This window comes from Lutzomyia longipalpis, chromosome 1, assembly GCF_024334085.1.
Source record: "Lutzomyia longipalpis isolate SR_M1_2022 chromosome 1, ASM2433408v1".
NCBI lineage: Eukaryota > Metazoa > Arthropoda > Insecta > Diptera > Psychodidae > Lutzomyia > Lutzomyia longipalpis.
In genome coordinates this window covers 1,058,297-1,084,355 of record NC_074707.1, presented here as the reverse complement: position 1 = coordinate 1,084,355, position 26,059 = coordinate 1,058,297, and the positions used below count along the sequence as shown (strand labels likewise).

Genomic DNA, 26,059 nt, shown 5'->3' with positions numbered 1-26,059 from the left:
TGGGAGATTTATTGTGATGATTGGATGTTTTTTTTCTTTTATTTCTGTATTTTTTACTTAAATTTTTTTTAAGAAGAAACAACTCTTACAATTTTACTTGCTTTAAATTCCATTTGCCATCCGCGTAGAAAAATTAAGAGGAGAAAAAATTAGGAATTAAATGTTAAACTACATTTACATGTCTTAAAGATTAAGTATTCTATAATATTCTAAATAATTTATTGTTACGCCGTAGCCTTAATATACTCACCCTAAGAGAAACAATTTGCAAATTTTATCAATTTCTCTTTTGCAAAATATTTTAATTTAACGAAATTTGAAAAAAAATGCTGATGTACAGAAAACTTAAAATTTAAATTATTCAAAAAAAATATTTTCAATTAAATTAAAACTTCAAAAGATGCATTTGAACTATACCTCTAAATATCTTATTTTAATCATTTTCTTTATCTGCAAAATTACATCTTTACTTTGCAAAAAGTGCGAGAAAATATGAAAAATTAAAAAGAAAACATCCCTCAGAATAACAATATAGTCAACATTTTAATATCACTTTCTTAAAATTAACTCCAATTTTTTTGTTTGTTTTTACTTTTTTAAATTTTGGAACGACAAAAAAATCTTACGATTTTCCAATAAAACAAAAAGGAAAATTTTAAAGGGAAAATTAATATATTGTAGAACAAAAAAAAGGTCAAAAGAATTGGTAAAAAAAAACATGTAATGTGTACTGGTTTCCAAAAAAAAAACATTCTAATATATTTTTTTATTATTATTATGTTTCTGATATCATTATACAATCTCAGGCAAATATTTTATTGTAATATAAAATATATCGCATTTCTGTTCAAACAAAAGAGATCCAAGAAGGAATTTGCAATCAAAAAACAATTTAATAATAATATAAAAAAAGAAAAACAACGAAATATTTAAATATACTTCCAAAAAACAGCAAGAAACATGCTATTTATTAAAAATATCGATTCTATTTAATAAAATATAATTATACGTTCAAAAACTAATAACGATTATATGAGTATAGGAGATTGCGTTACAAAAGAGGTCATATTTACTTTCGTATAATATAAGCAATAATTAACGTAGGAGAAGAAAATGTTAAGTGAATGCATAATGAGGTGGTGTTATTAGATTATGAACAAAACGGCTATTTTATGTTTCATGTATATGGTGGATATTGTAGAGGAAAGGTATAAGAACTATAAAAGAGAGAAGGTAATACCTTGCTTGTAAATGACGTATAATTATTAATTTAAAATCAGTCACATGAACAAACTTTTGTCCTTAAAGATTAGGGATTCTTATCGTGGAGTTTATTTGATTTTTTAATTGCCCTTTGAATGAAATGACGTTCTTAACCGATTTTCTGTTGAAAAAGCTTCAATAGTTAAATATGCGAAAGTTTCTTAATATCTTGGAATGCTCTCCCTCTTTCTCCGTCACTTAAATACTCTCAATAATTTCCCAATAATCTCTAATGGGAACCATGGCAATGATTGTCATGTAGAGAAGCATAAAATGGCAAATTAGAATGTGAAACGATGTCAAATCGATTCATAGTAAATTAAACACTCAAGTATTTAATATATGCAAATGTCTGCCTGATTCAGCCTGAAGGTATTTTAGCACAGCCATTAATCAGCTTCAATTGACATCAATATTCTCTAGTTTCAAACTATTTCAATTAACTATACACCTTATTCTCAATCTGCCATTGAGTTAAGTTAAAGACATATTGATGTTTCATCCAGCAGTGGCTTATAATTTTTTTTTTTTTTTTTGTTTTTAAAGAATCTCAAATTGAGATAAAATTTTTAATTAAATTTTCCATAAAAGAGAAAATCACGCACAGATGATACAATCTTTATTAATATGTTGCAATAAACATTTTTTTTTTCTTTAATTAGCCTTTAGAGAAATTTAATTGGAACACTTCTATTAATTTAAACAAAAAAAAAACCATTTAAAAAAGTTGCATGAAAAATTGACATTTCTTCGCCTTGATACTTTTAATTTTCACCTCTATAGCTGTTCATTAAAAATTATGTAAAAGAAAAAAATTGTTTATTACTTCTCGTGCGAAAATATGCATAAAAACGTATTAGCATTAATTTAATCCCTCTTGATTGACATTCAAAAGAGAGCTTTATCACGAAAAGTGTGCTGCGTTGTACCTAAATTTGGTCTGTGGACATTTTCTTTTTTTCTTGGTTTTTTTTTAACTAAATAACTAATGAGAAAGGGAATCAATAAGTGAACAAAGAGAAGGATTAACTCGCTCTCCTCGAGCTACTTTGTAAAGTAGCTCGAAGGATATAAATTGCTTATTAAGCCAGAGCGGTTTAAAAAAAAAAAGGTTTTCCTTTGCTGTTTTTCATTTCTTCGCGTTCACCGCAATAAGACGCGTGATGATGATTGAAGAAAAGTGTATGAGTGGGTGGAAATTTATTAAGGCAAAAGCGATAAGCACTTTCATGATTAATTCTAATAAAGAGCAACATAAAAAAAAAGAATTTGAATAAATACTGTTTAAACTATGTATGTATATAATTTTCTCTGTTAATAAATTTGCAGCATTTTCTTTTGTAAAGAAATGGGCGAAAAGCTCATAAATTTGCAATTTAAAAAAAACCAAAAGCAGCAACAGGTAATTTTTTTTTTTTTTTGAAAATAAATTTAAGGCTGTGCGTGATTTTTCTACATCTTTGGAAATTTAAAATAAAAGAAAAACTTTGCAAAAAATTGTTATTTTTTTTTCAAAAATCTCTTTTGTTTATATTTTCTTTTCTTTTTTAACAAAAAATCCAATTGGATCGAATGACCAAAAATAAATTCAATCGATCATGAAGTTGTGAAAGTTTTTGTAAAGAAAGTAAAATATATAAAATAATAAATTACTTAAGAAACATGCCTTAAACAAGGACTATTAATAAATATTGTAAAAATATATTTAATAAAAAATAAACTTTCACTAAAAGTGTCTGTTTTTGAATGTTTTCTGTGTTAATATTCGTTCACTAAAAGTTTCTATATATACAGAGATTTTTAAAGAATGTATGTAGGTAGACCTAATATATAACTATATAGGGTTATATAGTAAATTACACAGAGCACAGATAGAGTTAATTGAGTGAGCCTGACTAAAATGGGTAATAGGAAGAGCAATAGAAATGCTTGAATATTATATGAAACCATTTTATTGTGTTTGCTGTGACTCTAAATTGAGTATTAATTAATTCTAATGGATTTAATTTACATTAGAAAAGTGGGGCAAGTATTATTTAATTCTCTCTCTAACATTTCGACAAAAAACATCACAAGTCCTTCAGTTATTGATTACCTCTACACGGAGTTTTATCTCAAATGTCTTTTACAACGTTAAATTACATATTAAAAAAAAAATACGGACAGGGTGGGGATTCAACAAAATGTTCAATGAAAGGGGTCTTTAAAAGGAAAATAATTATGTGCTGTTTTTTTATCAAGGAAATTTAGCTAAAATGAGGAAAAAGAGATTTCCGTAAAGAATTAAGGATGAAAAGAGAAATAAAATTGAGATTGTGACGAATCTAAAAATGTCTTTTATTGAACATTCTCCTCAAAGTATCTTTATTCTTTTTTTTTCAATTTTTCATTTCATGGAAAACAAGGAGAATGGGGATTAGGGGCAAGAGGGGGGTGTTTGAAAAAAGGTAATTTTCCTTGAATAAAATGTGAGCGAAAACATGCACTTTACAGTGATATATGAATACTGAAAAATAGGTATAATTAATTTGAAATTATCAAACACATTGTTGTTTTGCAAATTATTTTTGTATGAAAATAAAGTTTTCTTGCGGATTTAATTTTACCAAAAAATAAACTTAAAATATTCCCTCAAATTGATTTTCATATAAAATGTTGCCTATATATTCTTAAATAATACATTTTTAATTCCTCAAATATTTCCCCAAATAAACCTTTTTTATTACATAGAAAATTTCTTTTTTAAAAAACCCTACACGCGTATCGAAATGAAAGGAAAAAATAAAACTTAAATCTCTGTATTCTTTCAATACGAATTGCACGAGATTTAAATAAATAAACTAATAAAATATTGACCAGAGAAGAGAAATTTGAGAACTAAATTGAATTCTACATATCAAATTTCTGTCCACGCGAACTTATTTTTTTTTTCAACCACCTCATCCCACCTCAGCAGAAATCATAAAAGAAACGAACAAATAAGCATATAGCATTACAATTTTAGAGATTAAAATTTTCCCCATTTTAATGTTAGTTCTTTCTATTTTTTTGTTCTCTTTCTTCTACCCTCAAAAGAATATGAAATAGATTTTAGCTAGTAGACTTACCTTTCACACTGTCGCAATGTCCACGATGCTATTATCCATAGTGAAACCATAAATACAAGTAGAACGGTTCCGGGACATATTGTCATTAAAGTTTTTAAAACGAACCTATGGGAAAGAGAGAAAAAACAGAGGGAAATGCATTAAAATCCCAGAGAATACCGACGACGGTTTTTTTTCACAACACCAACAGAGTTAATATTTATTTAGATAGTTGATGGGATTTTTCAAGTTAAACTTTTCCTCTGAGAAAGGAGTTTAGTCACTGTTGTGTGGAAAAATTCTAAATAAAAAAATTTTAAATTAAAAAAAATATCATTTAAAATGTAATATAAGGTGGTAACCCTATTTTTCCATACAACAGTATAACCTTCTTTAACCATTTTCTATTATTTATTGATTGATAAGAAAGAGATAGATAAACAATTTTTCTTTAACATTCTTCTTTGTAAAACTTTTTATCTATAAAAATCATTCAGTGTTGTCTGCAACTCTAATTCGCGGTGATTATCTTGGGAATTGGGTCATGCCCTGTGAATATGATTTTTTTTCATCGTAATTCCAGGAAATGTATGAGATATAGACGTAGTAGAAATATATTAGATTTAGATTAGATTTTTATTGCTTAAGATTCATGCCTATGGAATAAATTCCATTTTAAGGCTATATGATACAAAAAGTTGTACATTAATTCATAGAGTTGCAAACGATAACAGTACAGCGGGGGGGAACTCAAAGTTTCTTACTTTTATACAATTCTTTAAAGTATTTGGAATTCGTGTGGACTAAATTTTTCATATCAGTAGGCAAGCTATTATAATTTTTTATTGACATATATAGAATTGATCTTAAGCCATATTTTGTTGTTATATGGTAGGTATTGAGTGCGATTCAGTGATTACTTTATGTATAAAACAAAATAAAATATTTAATAATTACCTTGTATTAAAATTAATTCGATTCAATGCTCCTATGCTACGCGACGAAGCGTCCGTAAATAGTTTTGAATGTAACAGCATAACACGACATATCAGGTACAAACGGAGGAACATTGGCAATGATAGTGCTACGTCGTACGGCACAAGTTCTGTGCCAATTGCCTTGTTTTTATTGGCTAACTTGGTAGTCCACAGGAAATAGTATTGGCCAGGAATGGGATGCACCGCACATATAAGTAATTCTAATGCTATTTGACTCATGCGTTGCCAGGTCATCGCTATTCGCCAGTCGTCCGCACAATTATCAATCATAAATAACTGCAGTAAGATGAAAATAAACAACATTATATTCATGTCTAATTTACCATGTAGTAATTAGGTAATTTATGTATATTATGTTGTTTAATCTACAATCACAATTATTTTAAGCTGATCTGTGAGATTTGAAGATTATGTGAACACAATTACATTATATATGGTCAATGTATTGAATTACTTTACCTCTGTCAATAGACAATATATTAGGAAATTTATCAGTGTTCTAAATCAATAAGATCAAGAACAATATTTGAACATTTATCTCTGCGGCTTAAAAAAAAAAGTTAGAACAAAAAATAACTCTTAAATGAAAATTTATCCTTCAGTTTCTTTACTTCCGTGAAATATATACTGCAAACATATATGTTCAATACTATATACATCAAAACCGTGAATTTCCCACACATCGAGCGTATCTCCAATTTAATGGGACTTCTTTTGAACTTTATGGAGTGTAAAAAGAATTTTCTACCGGTGTCTTTTAGAAAGTTTTCTATATGGTTTGAACGTTCTCATCGGAATTTCCTCAAATGTCATAAAGATTAAAGAATCAAATCCGATAGAGTGGAAGATTATTAAAAAGTTACTGAAAAATAGTTCTGCTTATGAATTCTGAGAAATTATGTAGTATGAAATTCTTAAGAATTTTATACATTATTTAAAGCTTCTTTAAGCTGTAACATTGAAGAAAGAAAATAAAGTAACTCACCTGAACTTCCAAAGCATGATAAGCTACGATAAGACCAAGAAGGATCACAGTCGATACGGATATTAATGTTTTTAATGCTGTTGAGTAAAACGTCGCCTGAAAGAGACATACAGAAAACATCCATCACATAAAATAACACAAAAATTGGGCCCTTTTTTTCTTTAGGGGGAGGAAGCAATAAAATACATAAGAAAATTGACTCAGAAGAAAATTCACTGACGAGATGAAACAATCAGGAAGAGAATGAACGAAAAAAAGAACTTTCGATAGAACAACAAATCATAAATCTGTGAGGGAGTGAAAAGAAGGAGAAAAATAGGGAAATAGGGCGGCCTTTTGGGGTATACGCGGAAAATAAATGAAAATGATTCAGTAAATCCGAAAGATTGCCAAGATACGGCAGTATGTGTGTGTGTGTGGCGAGAGGAGGAATATTCCAAATGAAAGAATATCCCTGGCGTCACAAATAAATCCATTTCCACAATCTCTCTCGTCTTTTTTTTTTTTTTTTTTTTTTTTTGAAAGAACATCACTTCCTCCACCCATTTGACTTTGTTGGAACAAACACCATCAATTGCTGCTACAAAATATTATTCACCGACATAATGTCCATATGTGTGTATGTAGATCTTTTCGGGGGAAAGGGAACGGTTAAGGGTGCCAATGTGCGGCAAAAGGTCGATATATTTTCGAGGCTCAACCCCCGGAATGTCCTCGACCTTCTTTTATCATCAATGACTCTATCATTTTGTCCTGAGTGTTGTTCACGTTGAAAAAGAAAAATGAGACAACACTAATAAACTTAAAGCATCAACATGAATATTTCCATAGGCAAATAAAAACTCTTTATCACGTATAGAAAGCAATGTATAGGTCCACCAAAGTATAAACAATATAACACCTTTTAAGAAAGAGAAAAGAAGCTTTCTCTGAGAGCTTTTAAATGCAAAGAAAAATATCTCCAATTGCCACACCCTTCAAAACCTATCACAATTCAACAAAAAAGTATTACCAAAGACGACGAAAAAAGTACTTTTTCAACGTCTGAACGTCTGTGACAGACGTAGCAGTAAAATAGCTCGAATTGAATGGTTGCGACAATAGTTTTACAATTTCGTCGTCATAGCACAAGTAATTTTCTCGTATTTGTGGCAGAGAGAAGAGTCTCTTCTCAGAAGAAGAACAATTTTGGCACAATCCTCATGAGTTTCTTCCCAAAACTCTCGAGCCTTCGAGAGTGTGGGGGTTATCCTCTCAAAGGGATATTGGTGGATATATATTTCTATCATCCACCCCGAAGCTTTTCTCCCAACATAAGAACTTGACACAAACGAAATATTCATGAGAAGGCATACCGCAAGCATTGGTGGAGTGAGTGGAAAAAATGCTGTGAGAGATTTAGATTACCCCACATTTGAATACATTTATACGCATGTAGTACATACAGTGGTGTTCAACCCCTAAATACCATTGAAAGGCATAGTCTAATGGAATTTCATGTAAAATAGGTACGAATTAAAAAACCTTGCTATATACATTACACATGTCTGCATAAATGGACGTAATTTGGGATAAGCTCTATAGCAGTTATAAAGTTAAATTAAAAGTTGCTTCATGATGAATGTGCGGGTAAAATATTCTTTTTCATTAAAGTTGAATTCTTGCTGGAAAAAATGGCAGTTTGTTTCAATTGAATTGCATGCAGATGGAGAAATTATGGAATAATTCTCTTAAAACTGGAAGTGCTGCATTATAGAGAAGCTTCATAGCATATTTTACTCGTAGAGAAAATGAATTCAAAGAGTTTTTCTGTAGATAATTGGCATAATTATGAATGAAATTGCGACCTCAATTCTAAAGAAAAGCTTCTTTTTTTTTGTTTTAAAATGTGTCTTGCTTAATTAAGTGAAAAAGTTCTATTATCTACCTAAATTAAGCTTATCATTTCTTAGATTTTCCTAACAAAAAAAGTCTATCAATTTGCCAGAAGATTTCTTCTACGGAGTCAAAGCTTTTAATCCTAAATTGAGCTTTTAGTAAATTTACTGTGAAATTCTTTTCCTTCTATTGAACTCATCGAGTTCTCTATAGAGTTCTACTTTATTGAAATATTCAAATTGATTTGTGCATAAGCTCCTCTGCACAAAACAACCCCGCCAACGTATCCCAAATTTTTTATGTAGATGCACCATAAGTTATTGGCAAATTGCTTTCAATTCCTCATTCCTTTCGAATTTTCCATGAAAATAAGAGCTCCCCAAATAGATTTTCAATTTAGGACATGTAGCAAAAAAGGAGAGTCTCTGTGTACAAAAAAAAAACCTTTCGAGCTGCTCATGTCGATGAGCTTTCAAAATATATAACATTCAGTCGAGAATGATGACATGTGTGCTGTCAACACTTCACTTTTGGACATATACGGGGGGCTATGTGAGTTACGGCAATTGTGAGCTTTTTCTCGTTGAAAGTTCAGGAGAAAGAGGGAAGCTAAAAAAAAAAGGTACAACGTGGAGAAACACACGTTATATATATTAATCCCATAAAAATATGCAAAGCTCCATCAAGTTGAAATTCATAGGGGAGTCATCAGACTTGCTGTATGTATATGATCCGTGACATATTGCGAGCCATTGTATAGCCCATTGGGGTTTGAGTTTGCTCTTGAATTGAGGGATTGAGAGCTTGGGAAAATGTGGGATATGGGGGTAAAAGGCTAAAATGGGGTGAAAGTGTAAATAGAATACCCGCCATATGGACATCGCGCAGAAGGCATAATTTAACCGAAAAAGAACCTTTTGATCTCATTTTTTTTTGGATGAAGTGTGGTCAACATTGAGTCTGCGATAAAAACATTTTGAATCAATTTATTTATTTTTTTTTGTTTTTTGAAAGCAAAAATTAAATTTTATTTAAAAAATTGATTTTCATTCATTTAAAGCTTTAAAATAATGTACTATATATTAAACTTTCCTTTAGTGTTATGTTTTCTTCCATTTATTCGCTTGAAGCTCTACACATCATCCTTACCAGAAGTGAAAAAATAGCATAAAGAATACACGATATATTGTGTAGAAAACACAAGAAGTGGGTAAGACTGTATACAAAAGAAGAGAAGAAAGAGCAAATGGAATCAATTGGAGGTGCGGTTTTGTCTTTTTTTTTTCTTTTGAAAAAGAAAAATCAATATAATGTACAACTCAATGACGTTTGGAGTTTTGAATCAAAGCTGAGTGAGGAAAATAATGTCCTCGATCGATTGTATATTGGTGGAACACTCTGGGGCACATTTAAATACAAATCTCGTCGATTTTGTCCTATTTGGGAACGGAGGAAATGATGAAAAATTTAAATTTCCATCTCACGCACACACCCACCACCAGCAAAGAACTTTTTCAGCAACATATTGCTGCAATATTTGGTAACATATGACGATGAAGATTCCATTTGGGGACATTTTGTAGTTTTATAGAAGAAGGAAATTGTTATTTGTATACAATATAGAGAAACTTACTTTTGTGTATATGCCAGCACTACTCAATTCATTTTCGATCACCATCACGATTATGCCAAACATGCCCATCACGAGAGCGTAGTCACTAATTCGTTTTCGCTTCTCGAAGAGCGCTTTCCGGCGTCCCAAACGATATCCAACATTTGGTTTGTGCTTTTGTGTTCCCGTACCAGAAGTCACACTAGACCCTTTAATTAAGCCGCCACCTAGGCCTCGCTCCTCCATGTACCTGCAATACATCAAGAACAGACACCACTTTACTCCACTTTCCTTCCATGATAATCGTCTTAGACGTGTCACTTTTAGGAGGTGATGGGTGGAGAATATTAATGGACACACCGTGATTTGAAACTCTCAAGAGAGGTAGTATGTATATCACAAGTGTTGTGTGATATGTACTTTATGTGACTTCCTTCCACATGGCTGATATTCACTCACCCAATACCATGAGAATGATTTTGCATTCTACTATGTATCACATCACAAGGAATAAAGCTATAAAAGACATACTAAATTATTCCTTCTTTATACTTTCAGTTTTTGGAGAAAAATAATATTTTTCACTTAAACTTTGAACTTTTCTATATTTTATTTTTATATGCAAGTTTATGTTAAGTTCGTGGGAGCTTTTAAGCTGGCATAGACTATATGTATACTACGTGACTTTCTCGCAAATCGAGGAGAAAGTTTTGACAAATACTTTATGTAATACAATGAGAATATTGTGGGTTTAGCTCACTGAGAATCATAGAATAACATCCACGACGTTGATAAATTAAAATATTAACGTGGAGAATTGAGAATAAATTACGCTGAGAGAAAAGCTTTTGACTTTAGGTCCTGTATTGATACCTATCTGCTTCAAAATATCGATTTTATTATAATTTTTAAACAAAAAGGATAAACAAACAACTCTCCAGAACAAGGAAGGACTCACCTAGGATATTCGGAATGAACTCCGACGAGTGCGATGCCGGCCTCTTCGTTGCATGCAGCCGTAACGGTTTCCCGATTTCCGGCACACGGTGTCTTCATGGAGCCTGGAATCGACAACGTGGACACAGGTTTCCGGAGCTGTAAGAAATTCGTGGGTGGGCAGAAAAGAAAAAAAAAAACAAATACATAGAGTTACAATGTGGCTGGATATATTTTTCTCGCATTTGTGTATTGATTGCCAATTTATCTGGATGGTTGTTCACCATACCAGAGGTTTTCCTCCACAACCCAAGGGGCCATTTCCTTAAAAACAAAAAAAAATTCCACCGGGGGTTCGGCATATTGGCAAAATCCGACCCTCCCCAGGAGAATGGCTCATAAATTCCCACAAGAATTCACCACGCATACATACACCGGATTTCTCCAGTCTGTGGCGAATCCTTTTGCGATTCTTTCTTCTTCTTTTTTTTTCTGCGAAATGTGCTTTCACCGCCCCCATCTTGTACGTTAACCCCCCTCACCCGTGCATATAGCAAGCTCTTTATACCTTTTCCTATGGTATTATTTATGTAAGCTTATCCCCAAACTATGTAGCGGAACAATCTACGGCAAAAACATCGAGCATTTGTACACAATATATATATTCAACCAAAGATAAAAGTTCATTGTGTGCCGTGCACTGGGGTAAGAGCTTTTTCTACGAAAGCTTTGCTTTTGTATGAGAATAGAGAGGGGTAAACTTTACATAACATCTCTCTATGTGTCTATTGTGTGGCTTTCTTGCATGCTTTTTTGTGATTTGTGATATACACAAGAGGTGAAAATTTATTGTTCATTCATCCCCAGTCCAATTGAAAAGAGGAAAAAAATAAACACTAAAAGGGGGGTTAATTTTGAGATGTGTGTAGCTATTTTTATAGTACATAGTTTTCTTCTTTTTTTGTTGCGCTTTAGAATGTTTGTTTGTTGTATTTTTCATTCTTTCTTTCTTTCTTTCTTTCTTTTTTACTGAAAATGAGGCAAAAGTTAAGCTGTGCAGCAGTTCCTATATATACATTACATACATACGTGGTTGATGTCATTGTTGTTTGAGCTGCAAAATATGTAGATATATATCCTGTAAGCATAATCGGATCTTTTTTTTGTTGTAGGAAAAGTACTTCAATGGCGTTTAAATTCTCATGAAATCCTTTAGTAAATGTAAAAAATTTTCTTCACAACAAAATATCGTACGTCATAATGCAGAAAGTATATAAACAAGGCAATAAGTTTGGACTTTTTTTTTGTTGTTGAATAGAGTGAGGGTGTCAATGACTTTTTATTTATATCGTCTTCTTCCACTCATGCGAATGTATTATTTTCATCGTGTCTCCTTTCGTGTTTTTTTGTGTGAAAAAGAAAACGAAGCTTTTGAAGCTTCTCGTAGCGGGAGGTCAAAGTTTTCTCATTCACCCCCAATCTTGAAATATTTCCACGAAAAGCTTAACCAAATATTTGAACAGCATAACAGCTCCGAAGCCACTTGGGGAGTTAATCAAGCTCTCAACAATTTAATTTTCATCCGTACACAATGTGAGCTTTTTTCTTTCATACTTACATACAAGTTTATTACATTCTTGCTGGCCAATATTTTAATCTTTCTATTCGAATTAAGGTCAATATTTGTGGGCGTTGGGATAGAGTGCAATTTTCATATGAATTTTTTCTCATTGAATTAAAAAAAATGTTCTCGTATCTTTCAAACCAATATTTATGTTTATTAACAGACATTGTTATTAAAAAAAAATGTGAAATGAAATTGCTTTTTAAAATGAAATCGTGAAAATATTGCCAAATTACTCAATTTTATATATTTTTTTCTCACGTTCTGATTGACCCAAAAAAAAAGGACCAAAAATTTCACAATAATGTATTGTATTGACATGAAATATTGCATTGAGAATTTTCCCTCTTTTTTCCATATTACGTTCTACGCGCTGAAAACATTGGGAATTGTGGGAAAAATGGAGTGTCGAGAGAGAGCTTTACAAATCAAAAATTCCATTAAGGAAAAGCTTTTCACGGTCCTTTACTCATGCGGGGTGTACAACATTTTTCTTCACATCATTTACCACCACAGAGTATACTACAACTGGGTACTGGGTGTCATTTGATAAAGCAGTAAATCGTCCTCGTTTCGCAATATCCTGATGGCCGATATAGCATAGCATTACGAGAGAAATTTAGTTTCCACTAATTTATTGCCATAATCGTAAATGGTATCGTAAAATTTTAATTATCAGGATGATCCACAGTGTCATTTGCTACCCACCACCACCCCAAACTTGGGTGGTATACATAACATAGCTTCCTTCGCCCCCACACTCCCTGCTATACACCCCTTATACTTTCCTCGAGATCTCCGTGAGATGGTAAATTTTTTTTACAGCATCTCATCTCTCAATCTCGCTATCCCCTATACAAGACTCTCCAATTACGGCGTCATCTGACTTTCTTCATTCCACACCCAATGTCCTTTTACCACGTAGTCATCCACATTTGCCCCACATTCGTAACTCCCCAGTGAATGTTTCTTCTCTTCTACGTTTTTTTTTGTTATCCCACCAATATATATCTCTCGTTCCCTGTGAGTCAAGTCTCCCCCACAATGTGCATTTCACGAAAGAATTTCATCTTCCCGCGCAACATAGTGCTTTCACAGCAACACCCCGCACGCGCTATTATATTCATCTTGGCGTCATTTTATGTAAAATTAATTTGAGGGAGCTTCACACAGAGTATGTGCTTTTTTATGCTTTATGTTCTTTGCCATACTTCTCACTTTCACACTCATACCACACACCCACACCACACAGAAACACCCCCAACTAATCGTATATATCTGCCCACCCACAGACTTATTATATCCCCCAAGAAGATACATTTCTAGCTTGAGCTGCTAAGCTTACCTCGCACAAAGTTGTATAGCGATAAGGCTCTAACGAACCGACACACCCACCCCCTCGCCAGACCATGAAATGCAGAAGTAGAGAAAAATTAACCAAGGACAACCATGGAGGAAAAGTTAGGTAGATATATACCTAATTTATGTGATAAAGACGAATTGCTAATAAGTCTTGGATAAAAAAAAGTGATAAGTTCAAACTTTTTATATAATTTAGATAATCTCTGAAATTTTAGACGTTTAAGTTTTTTAAATGAAGGTAAACGAATAATTTTAATTAAATGATGGAAATTTTTGGAAAAATTAACCTTTCCCCCAGTCAGTGGCGGAAAATCGGATCTAAGTCCATAATTATAGGTACAATTCTGCCAGAGCTTCCGGACAAATTAGTGCCTTCCTCAGTGGCTGTGGCAGAATTGTGCCTATAACTCTAGACTGAGATCCGATTTTTTTTTCGACGCTGACTGGGGGAAAAGTTAATTTTTCTAAAAATTTCCATCACACATTAACGTCGGCTTCAAAACAATTTATCTTTTATTAAATCTTTAATAAAAGTCAACTTCTGACTCTAATAAAAGACTAAATAGTTTTAAAAACATTATTTTTGGCAAAACTATCCATGTGTAAGCAAATGAAAAATTCATTTCCACCCCCAAAAATTTTATAACTTTTGAAATATTATAACATAGTTCGTGCCAAAAATTTAATTCCAAGATTTCAATTTAACCCCCTTTTTGCCAAAGCTTTAATATGCCCTGGAAATGATCCAAATTCCAAAATTACGAGGTTTATCGATGTAAAAAAAGAAATAGCGAAACATACCCCATGGACACGAAATATGCTGACAAATTGATGTCACGATGTACTCTTTTATACACAAAGTCCTCTTGCTATTGATTCACTATCATTCACATTATAAAAGGAAAATTGATTTATATCGCACGCTAAATTATTTTAAAACCTAATAGGAAATGGATTAGGCAGGAAATTCTTGAAGGTATTGCCGGCATTACTTGGTATTCTTGAAACGCATCAATCTACCCAAAAAAAATGACGATCTTTCGCCAATTTCCACCTGCAGTGGCACCACCTGGTGAATTTTTCATCCAAACACCCCGTGTGAATTTTTAATGAGGCCGTCTCTCATGCCCGCCTTCGCGTAGAAATATTTTTTTTTGTCGAACCCAATTCTCCGTGGAAAAGGCAATTTGAATATTACTCCCCACACACACAGGCCTTCGTTGGTACCGACAATGGGGATACACAACATTCCATTCGTGCATATTAGCGTAATTATCCTGCACACGGCTTTTTCCACCATACATAGCAATGCAGGATTGGATTTTGGCGCACAGAGTGGTATGAAAATTTTCAAATTTTAATTGACATTCACATCCCAAATGATCCGGGGACTTGCCGGATATGTGGCTTGAAATATTGATAAGCCGTCTCGTGGGAAATGGTCCAGAGGGTGCAACATACAGTGAGACAGAGAGAATAGGAGATAGATTAATGACTTTCCACTTCCGCTGAGCTTTTTTTGTTGTTGAACTTCTGCATGATGACTTTAAAACTATCAATAAAAGCTCTTCGCGGAAAATACAAATTAAATCCACCGACTGCGTGGTAAAAAAAAAAGTGTTGAATGAATTTTCCGGATGAGTTGTTGCAATTTTCTATGCGGTGTAGAGCTTTCAAGCTTTGCACACTGAAAGTTTCCCGAGGAGAGAAAGTGGTGTAGAGTGGTTGTACTTCCAAAATGGACGGATGTCCGGAGGGAAAATTAAATTTTCCTCTCATTTAGCTTAATGGAGTATCCTTCAAAATTGGCATCAGCCCAGAAAACCTCAAACACACATTTCTGCAAATTGTTAAGCTTCACACACAAATTTTCCACACAATCTTCTTGTGGTCCCTTTCAGCGGCGTATACTTTAAGATTTAAAATGATGAGTAAATTGATATCAGAATATACAAAAGAAGGGAATAATAAAATGTCGAATTGAATGGAAATTTGTGACCCAAAAGATATTGTCGCACCTGCTAAAAAATATTCGGCGAACTGCCAAAGGAAGTGTCAAGGGAATTTCACGCTATACGTAAAGCTTTTATTTTGACTCTAAGTAGGAAAGCGTGAAGCAATAAAAAATCTTCGTGAGAACACATAAAATTTTTATAAAAAGTTTTTTTTAAATCGCCAGAAAAATGTATGAAAAAAAAGCTCAAAAAGTATATAATTTCAGAAATATGAAAAGGAATAAAGTCGATCATGGAAATAAAAAAAATAAAGGAAAGCGTATCGCGTCAATTTTCCTTGGGTTAAGGGTGCTAAAATGCACGCCTAGACAAATCACATTTTTCCACGATTTTCCCGCCACATTTTCCCCCACACCTCTGATAATATTTTCCGCGTCTCTGCGTGACACTAAGTGGTGGAGATCATGAGGCACGAACACACAAAAAAAGTGCCACTTTGGCGCGTCTTTTTTTTTGCTCGCTTTAGATTTTTCTCTTGTGGGATATTTTTAAATTTTCCCTCAGTATGAATTCTCAAGAGTATGCGTATTTTTAGGCTGTGTTACCCAAAGTTTGAGAAACACTGCACGGAAGGAACTCACTGTAGTATTTTGTGCACATTTGCAAAAATGATAAAATTTTTGGAGGAGGAAAACATATGGAGTTAGATAAAATTTTAACCGTCATATCAGTGGCATTCGCTATCGTTGTAACTTTTCATTCTTTTCTTTCTTTTTCACTGTATATGTCTATGCGGAAAAAATTCTCCCTCCACTGGGAAATTTCTGGAGCATTGCCTTGCGGTATGTATGTCAATATTTAATATTCCTATTTCCAGGAGTGGAGTGAATAAATAAATAAAATATTACGGATAAAATTTTCATTAATTCCTTATTAGAATTTTGTATAATCTAACGTTGTGCTAGAATTAAAATACGGAGCTTTAGGTGAAAATTTCCCAAAAAGCTCGGAGTAGGTGAGAGATTTTAATTTATATCTCGTTGAGAGGGGAAGTAAATTTGAAAAATTAATTCAAGGTTTTATGCGAAAGAAGTTTATACATACATAAAATCAATAGAGAGTTTAAACTTTTTAAAAATGAATCCCCCATTGTCTTTCACTTTAATTTCAGTGTCGTCCCAGTGAACTCCACCTAATAATATATGATATTACAGCGTGATAAACGAAAATAGAACACACAGAGAGACGGTCAATATATGAGGAGTTTTTCTTCGACTTTTCCGGCCAAGGAGGGGGTATATGTGACAAGAATGAAATGAATAAACTAATCAAAGAAAAACTCCACACGTTTTTCAATTAGATTTAACCAAATTTAAAAATTAATTATTAATGAATAAATTATTACTGAAATAATCATAAAAATAATTTGATATTTAGTTGTAAAAATTTAAAAAAATTAAATTTTTTGGGGTATAAATTAAATAGATATAAACGAGATACCGTAAGTAAATTTATCCCTACCTCGCATCTTCTCCCCTTTTCGCACAGTGAATTTTCTGAAGCAGAAAACTTTTCGACACCACTAAACATGTTCACGAGACCACCAACATTAACACTAAAGCAATTTTCACATCGCACACAGAGGCGCTCATTTTATGGATTATACCTCGTAAATTTCCCACAACCAAATTCTCATGGGAGACTTGAGTTCTATTCGTTGCTATTTATTTACCATCCTAAACCCATTGTAGTCGGCCCTAACCATTGTAGGTCATATCCTTAAGCTCCTTTAAATTCAGTAAGATGCAACCACGCCTTTTGGAAAACATACAGCTGTTGTCCAAATTCGGGCTAACTTCTCTGTGTTACAAATTGAACAATTTATAGCCCCAAATTATATATATGATTATGCTGTTTATGTCTCCCAAAGCTCCCATGTGGAACGTTATGAGTTGATTGTGCACGCACAAATAATGGGATGTCACAAACTAGCAGTCAGTGGGTGGGATGGATGAAGGAAAAATATCTATCTCCCTAAATACCAAATTGATAGCGTGTTGATAGATTCCATCGACGCCTCTTCCACATATTACGAGCTTTATCCATTGAATAAGTCATGATCGTGAGTAGAAATTAATTTTTCATGTAAAACATTTTGTGTGTTAAATATTTTGGGCTCCCAAGTTGCAATGATTGCTCATCAAAAGCCATGCTTTTTATAACTATTACTCATTTTTTTTTATAACATCCAAGGCCAATCAATCAATACTTGAGATAGAAAGAATTTAGAATTCTTCACAAAATGTAGCTTTAATTCAAATTAAAAGCTCCGTATTGTATACTGAGAGACGTTCGTTAAAGAAAAAAAAAAGAATTTAAATTTATTATGAAAAATTCATGAAAACATGAAAAATAATCCCCACAATTTTGACTAAAAAGCCCCTTTATTTTCACATTCACCATACTTTGCTGATAAATTGCTCCATGACAGTGAATTTAAATTCATTAAAGTTAATTTGGAGGTAAATTTCTGTCATTAACCAATATAGCTGAATTAATAGGCCCTTCATGAGAGAACTTTCTTGAAATTCTCGCAAAAAAAAACAATTTACATTTTATATGAGGATCTCTCCCCCATGATGGATTTTTTACGCAAAGTTTCACTCACTCTGGCAATTTTTCCTGTTCGATCCTCGGTGCTGTGTATGTGTCGCGATGCCTTCATGAATATTTAATGGGTGACACGAATAGACACGCCGTGGGGGTAAAGATGTTAAGGGGGTGGACAGAAAATGTACCGAGGAGTGGTCACAAAAAAGGTATAGCCCATAAATCAATAAATGCCTATTTCACACAATCAATTAACGACACAGCTTAGTCTCTTTTCGCTATATACCAAAAGGTTGGGGGTTGTGAAAAATAATAAAATGTTCTCTTGCCAAAGTATTTTAATTTCTTACGATGGACTCTTTTTTTTTGCCCCCTTAGGGCCAAATTCTTTCTTGGAATGAAAAATGAGAGCTTTTCTTTCGCAATGTTATTGGAATAAAAAGCTCGTTGAGTGCTCGAGAAAAGAGTGAATATTCATTGGAAAGCTCGATAGAATATTGAGTCAAAAAAAGTCGATTTTTAAGGATTTTTTTTTACTTTTATCATAAATTACCGAAAATCTTACAATATTGTCAAATAGTTAAAAAAAAAAAAGACTTCTTTTACCACCCTGTAGGGTCAAGATTTTCGGAGGAGGGTAAAAGCACATTATCTACTGCTGTCGCCATTTAAATTACATTCCCGCAGTTAAATGGCGCGAAGGTTCTTACCGCGAAATATTTTCCCTCAAGAATGAGAAGAAGAATTGTAGATAGGTATGTATTCAACATAAATGGCGTTACCTTTACCTTGAGGTATAGGGTGCGGCTGTCTCTACGTCAGGTCATTTATTGTGATGTCTTCAGAAATGAATTCGTGACGGCGTAACACGAAGTAGGATGCACTCATCATCATTGCACACGTGAAACTTTGCTGATTGCAATTGCAATCTCAGAGCATAGCCAAAAGTACGACACAGTAGTTGTTGATGGTTTTCCATACTATATGGTCGCTTCACATGAATTGACGGGTCTTTACTCGAAAATGAAGGCTTTATTATCTGGATGTGAGTTTTCGTCTATTTAGTCTACTCTTCTAGTTGAATATTTTGCTTTCTCAATTTTCTCTGCTCAAGGGATCTTTTTACCGCACTTTTATTCTATTTATCTACTTAATAACTTTTTTATTTTTCTCAGTATCACTCCGTTCTGACTCTATAGAATTTCTAAATTATATATATTCTACCTCTGTACATTATTCCGTTTATTGTGATTTTTATTGGTAATTTAAAATAGATATAAACACTATTGGAGAGCACATAAAATACAACACTTGAATGGCATTTTCCCCCACATTTCTTCGCGCATAAAAGAAAAATGAGCATAACACACACGGAGAGGGAAGTAATATAATATCCAGGGGGGTGAAAAGACGAACAATTGGATGGTGAATTAATTAAAGTGGACTTCTGTATTAATTAACATTTGTAATTGATTTTCAGAAATGTTCTATTTTTTCCAGCTGCCTCTCGTGCTCACAAGCACTTCTACAATTTTTTTTGTATGTGAAACAGTGACATATGGCATTTAACAAGACAGGTGGATTTTTTTGCTTATTTTGTTTATTTTTTTTCTTCTGTAATTTTTACGTTGGTTCGAATATTTCTCATTCTTACAGGAAAAGTTTCAAGCTAGACGAAATAGTTTCGGATTGATTTGATTTTCTAAAAATATTTTTGATTCGAATAATAGATTTAATTGTGAAGGTATTGGGCTCCACACACGATCTAATGAAAATTATTGAATTTATTTCCTTTCTAATAAAATAATTTAAATGAAGACATTCACATTGCAAAATGATAGTACAGCGAGAATAATTACGGCAGTAAATACAATAAATTCCCTCTTGTCTTTGGAACACAAGAATGTCATTGGCATTGACTAACAACATCACATGCTTCTGTGAGGAATACACAGAACGCGCTAATTTACATGGTGAATGAAAGAAATATGTGGCAATATCGGAGAGTGGTGAAAATGGATTTGAAGTGAAAATGAATCTTGTGGTAGGAAATTCCCAATAAATAATCCTCAAGGCACAAAAAATGAAATCTCCAAAAAAAAATCAATGAGAGCTTTCTTCATGAATAATTATTCTATATATAGGCAGTTTTGTCTCTAGGTCGAAAAATGAAGCGAAAAATTCCAGAATAACTAATCTTTGAAGTTATCTCAATTGATTTCCAACTTTCTTGGCTAAGCACACGCATGACCCTATGGCACATAAATCATCCTATATGCTCCAAAGTAATACAGAGAAATTTCTATATGCGAAATGAGGAAATTCCTGACGAGGCATTCACCAACACGGATATATCTATGAATAATTTTGGTTAAAAGCTCCACCCATTGCTAACACACCAGAATATGCCCCTATCATCCCCAAAATGCACACATTTTGAGGGAAATTGCATAATGTTAGGACATGAAACTCTCTCTCACTGACATATAAATGTGGGTCTTATGTAATTTATCACTTTGAATTTTATTTGAAATCTCGTGAATATCATGTTAGAACGTTGTTTCCTTATGGAAATTCTGAATAATTCATCTCATTATCACAAAATTTTTGAAATTCTTTCCCAACACCTCGCATAATCTTAATATTCCTTTCAAAATCTACTTGAATTAATTTGTTAATTTATACATTGACCTTTATATTACATTTCAAAAGCACTAAAAGGATTATTTTCCAATTTTCTAATCAATAAAATATATTATGTCGATTATTTAGAATTTATTTTAAATTTTCTGCCGATTGTTAATTAGTTAGAATGTCTTCAAACTAGAAAGAAAAATTCTAAATTCTTTTTAGTTCGTTTTCCAGTAACTGTTACCGTGAAAATTTCTCTTCTCTCACAACACCGGTAGAGAAGCTAGGAAGATCTCTGGATCTGAGAGTACCTACAATATTTTTCTAAATAACAAATCTCTTTCTGAGAAATATTTTTCATTTCTCCCGTAAATCTTCATAAATAATATTAAGCATGTATTTTATGGGAAATGGAATTAAAATTTTTGAAGATTGAATCACCAAAAACAAACAAGTTTTTTTCCTTCTCAATGAATATAGGCAAAAGGACTCAAAAAATGCGGAAAAAAATTAAAGGCAATCGATAAATCACTCTCGTTTGTCTTCATATCCTTTTTCTATGTCACCCTTTTGCGTGTTGTATAAAATCACACGGAAAGCCCTCTTAACGTATCACTTGAGTGTTTGGGGCAAGATGGGCTTGGTGTGTGGATTGAACGCCACGGAAAGGAAGTTTCAACCCATAAATTCCTTCCCACAGCACCCCAAAGTGCTCCTCGAAATGGAAGGTGCGCGACATCCTCATGTTCTACATGATTTTCCTCATCGTGTTTGTCAAACACATTCACAAGGTGATTTGTTGGAGTTTTCTCTGCCAAAATTGTATAAATGTAGGGATGCACATCTCTTAACCTAGTTTTCCTTTCTATAAACTCTTCGATTTCCGTTGTGGAAGAATGGATTCTTAACGTGAATTTACTGGACCATTTTCGTCTTAAGTATTTTTATGTATACCTACTCTGAGAAATGTGCTTTTATATGAACTCGGAAATAGAATTTTATTTTGAAAAAATATAGAAGATGAGATGGAAACTTTGTCCAATATGTGGGAAGTTCTTCGAAAAGGAATGAGGCAGTAGAAAGAAAATAAACAAATATAGAAATCTTTCTTCTTAAACTTCATCAAGAACACATAATAGTGCCTTCAAGGTTTCCCAAAAGAATGTGGAAGTTTAGCTACAAAATTCTTTATATATAATACATAAGGAGCTACATGATCAGTTTTTGTCCAATTCGCAACTTAATATATTTTAGACAATGCAAACAATTTGTATGGTGCATTAAGGTTCTCATGTAGTTCCATAGGGCATGCCAAAATAAATTCAAATTCAATTAATTAAAATCATCATAATTCTTGAGCACAATCTATATTTTTTTTTGTATCTAGTTCTTTACTTTCATAACAAAAAGCGTTCTAATCTTGGTCCTAAGATTTTTAAAAAAGAAACAAATTGAATTTCAATTCAGAAAAATAATAATAAGCTAGATTTCTTTCGAACTGCTAACTATTGACTGATATATCTCCCACGGTCTCAACATTATTATATTCTTATTTTTTCATCTGTTTCTGTTTGAGAAATTATGCTTTTTATCTATCTGATTGGACATATATAATGCCTCATTCAAAGTCCAGAGTGTTTCTACGAGCCTATCTGGTAGCTCCGTTTCAACGATAAAGTATCAGACCACCCAGGGGTCCCGTAGGCCCGTAGAAACACTCTGGACAAATTTGAATGAGGCATTATATATGTCCAATCCAATCCAATAAAAAGCATAATTTCTCATACAGAAACAGATGAAAAAAAAATAACAAAATGAAAAACTCATGAAATAAAAAAAAATATTATATTCAATTAAAATTTTTCCTAGAAAGTTTAGACAATAAAAAGATAACGCGGTACAATTAAAAATTCAAAGTCTCTAATGAGAATTTTGCAAATTTTCTTCATTAAGTGTAATGTTTTGGGAAACTGTTTTAGGAAATGTAGCACAAACTATCAAACTTATTATCAACTTACTTAATTCACACACCTTTCCATGCAAATTTTTCTTTGCAACTAAACTTTTTTTTTTTGATAAGTCCTTTTTAGAAAGAATATTTGGGGCTTAATGTGAATTTGCAAAAATGAAAATTGTATCTTTCCCTCTGTGTGTGTGTTTGCGAGGCTCATTTATGGTTTGGGGAAAAATGAGACGTTAAATATTCCAATTGCACATTGAGGTAGCACACTCTAAATTCGTCTTCTTGGGACGCATTTAAATTTTCCGGCGCTTCTGCCCCAAATCTACCCATCTTCGCGCTTATCTCTCCGTACATTAACACCGCACCGTGGATCCTCGACGTAGTTTAACTTTTAGATTTTGTTGTAATATTTTATCCTATCGCACAGTAAAAAAAAAAATGAAGCGCCTCGGAAGTGCTCAACCCTCGTTGTTTCCACACCTCTCTCCCACCCCGTTTGCTGCTCTGGCAAAGTGGGGCTTGACATTCGCAGGGAAAACTCAGCGTGAATAAGGGTTGGTGGATATGGTTCTTTATCAATTTTTGGTTATTTGTATGTTGATCTGGTGGTTGCGGTTCTTATATATATTTTTTTTTGGAGGCTTCTGTGCACAGAACACTTATTTTCTCTCTCTCTCTAAAATAGGGGTGGAATTTTTCAACTACAATACTTTTTCTTTCAAAGGGTTGGTCACACACTTTGAGTTTTTTTTTATCTGTGTTATATTTGTTGTATCATATATAGCTGAACAAATCACACATACGCACGAAAGGTCACTAAAAAGTAAAGTCCTATATGGGGTTGAAGAAGTAAAATGCAGGGGTAAAGCACTTTCACGCACTCACGAAAATTTCTTTCAAGTTCAAAGCACTTCTTATTCATCTACCACGTTCCTCCACTCTAATTTAAATGAATTTAATTTTTATTTTAATGGCATTTGAAAAGACTCGCGGTACTCTTGGGCGAGATGATGTGAATTTTGAACTGCATTAACAACGAGAGTTGGAAACGAACTGAACGGAGTGGCTGCAAAAGTGAGTCCACTCGGGCCCCAATTGGTTGGATGTACGAAGTTGTGGAAACGATTGGGGAAAATCGGTGACGACACAACGAAAAACTACGACGACACTGTCGATGTAAACGATGCAATGGGTCGATGAATTTAACGGCGTCGCGACGACAAACGAAGTTTACACGCACAAACTTTTCACATTAAACTTTCCATATAGTAACACATACATACAAATCGTCATTTGTCATCTCACTCTCTCCCACAAACACACATAGTCCCTCTTTACCCCCCACAAAAAGCTCCCATCTGAACTTACTGACGACGACGCGGCAAGTACGGGTGGGAAAAGGAAAAGTGAGAAGATTGTGCCGGAAAAAAATCACAAAAAAAACGATGAGACTAAAGGGAAAAAAACATAAGAGCGAATGAAATATTTTCTACCAGCAGCAGCAGCGCGTCGTGGTTGAAGAAGTATAACCTTATTAGTGGAGATTAAACTTGATTTCATTTACATAGTCCAATTTAATAGAACACGACTTTCCCACACCCAAAAATACAGCTAAGAAAGCTCACTGTCAGATCACGCAAGTCAGCAGAAAAAAAATCTTCGCTATGTGAGTGAAAGATTGTCTTGTGACGAAATGAAACACACCCTCTCGCTCCTTTTACATATGTATGTTATATAGCACAAGAGTATTTGCCAACACACATCTTGCTCCTAAATACATATCTCCAAGAACACTCATCGAAAGCTACCCAATTAACACTCTCAAAGCTTACAAAATGAAAATTATTTATCTAGGAAACTTTACCCACAAGGAGTTTATGTTTTTTTTTATATACATAATACAATATATATAGCGAAAGCAATGGCTTAAGCTATAAAGGGAGCTTTAGAGGGAATTTACTTCAAAGTTTCTTTGCATAGATTAGCCGGATTTATCGGTACAATACCACACTAACATACATAATTCGTACAGTATTCTGCGTGCTCACAATGTAATCACTCTTGTGGCAGCAACGTAATGATTTTAATGACAATTTCGTTTAAAATGATCAGCCTTTTCCTTTTAACATTTTTACGACAAACTTGACCTTGGAAATTGTCTTCGAGAAAAGCTCAGCAAGGGATGTTTTGCACAATACATATAAATCGATATATTGTAAATTTTTCCACGAAGAGGACATTTCAGGACATTATGTTATATACATTTTTTTTCACCCAGCATTATGACATGAGTAAACAAAAAATTTCCTTATTTAGAAAATATCCTGGTTAAAGGTTAAAAAATCTTTCACAGGAAATTCTTCGTGATAAAAAGTAAAAGACAATTTCATTATGAATCAGAAAGTCAGTATTTTTTTTTTAAAGAAAAAATTGCATACCTTAGAAATTCTTTCGTGTGGTAATACAACATTTTTGGCGTCGAAAATTGTATTAATTAAAAGCTCAATTATGTTTCCCCTTGTCATGTCGTGAGTGATGAAGAAAAGTCTCATATTCAATGTATCTTATTGGGTGTGCAAGGTAATATTTTTTTCGTGGATACTTTAGTGGCGGAAGGTGTCGTGCCAAAACATAATAATTATTTATTTATAAAGACAAAGTGTAGCCAGCTGTTCATATTTCTCAAATCGCCATCACTTTAATGGCCCAAACTGACAATTTTACGGCTATATGGTGGATTTACAAGAAAAATCAACAACAAACATCCACCCCTCAATGCTACATCATACCCCAAAAGTTCAACCACACGGGTACATAATAAAATTATTCACAAACCCGTGTGTGCCCTTTGCCACCACAACGGGGAGGGAACTGTTGTGCTCGTGTGAATAGCATGAGAAATAAAATTACACACCTTTTGCCATATGAAAATGTCATACGTTTCACGTGGAGATATTTCTGTGTAGAATACTATGACTCAAGGAGATTACAAATTAGAATTGTTTCCCGAATGAGAAATACAAATTTTTCAGAATTTATCTCTTCCTTGAAATCATCGGCAATCAATCACCATAAGATGGTACTGCAGAGTCATGCTGTGAGTATATTTTTTGCGAAAGCAACACAATTTGTCACCACCTTATACTTTTGAGAAGG

At 33.1% G+C, this 26,059-nt stretch overlaps 1 protein-coding gene across 15 annotated transcripts in view; it reads right to left on the bottom strand.

The window, feature by feature from the left end:
* The window catches only part of LOC129786356 (small conductance calcium-activated potassium channel protein), an 87,146-nt gene that overhangs the window by 24,202 nt on the left and 36,885 nt on the right, over window positions 1-26,059 (bottom strand). For 6 of the 15 annotated variants that reach the window (XM_055821302.1, XM_055821304.1, XM_055821301.1 and 3 more), the window contains 5 exons: window positions 10,781-10,917; window positions 9,844-10,072; window positions 6,333-6,428; window positions 5,307-5,623; window positions 4,371-4,475 (listed from right to left, as the gene is read on the bottom strand). In XM_055821302.1, coding sequence (XP_055677277.1) covers window positions 4,371-4,475; window positions 5,307-5,623; window positions 6,333-6,428; window positions 9,844-10,072; window positions 10,781-10,917 — 884 coding nt within the window. Of the gene's footprint in view, window positions 1-4,370; window positions 4,476-5,306; window positions 5,624-6,332; window positions 6,429-9,843; window positions 10,073-10,780; window positions 10,918-19,097; window positions 22,536-23,135; window positions 23,933-26,059 lie in introns of those variants that run through there. The other 9 variants (XM_055821306.1, XM_055821309.1, XM_055821307.1 and 6 more) reach the window with 9 other exon arrangements.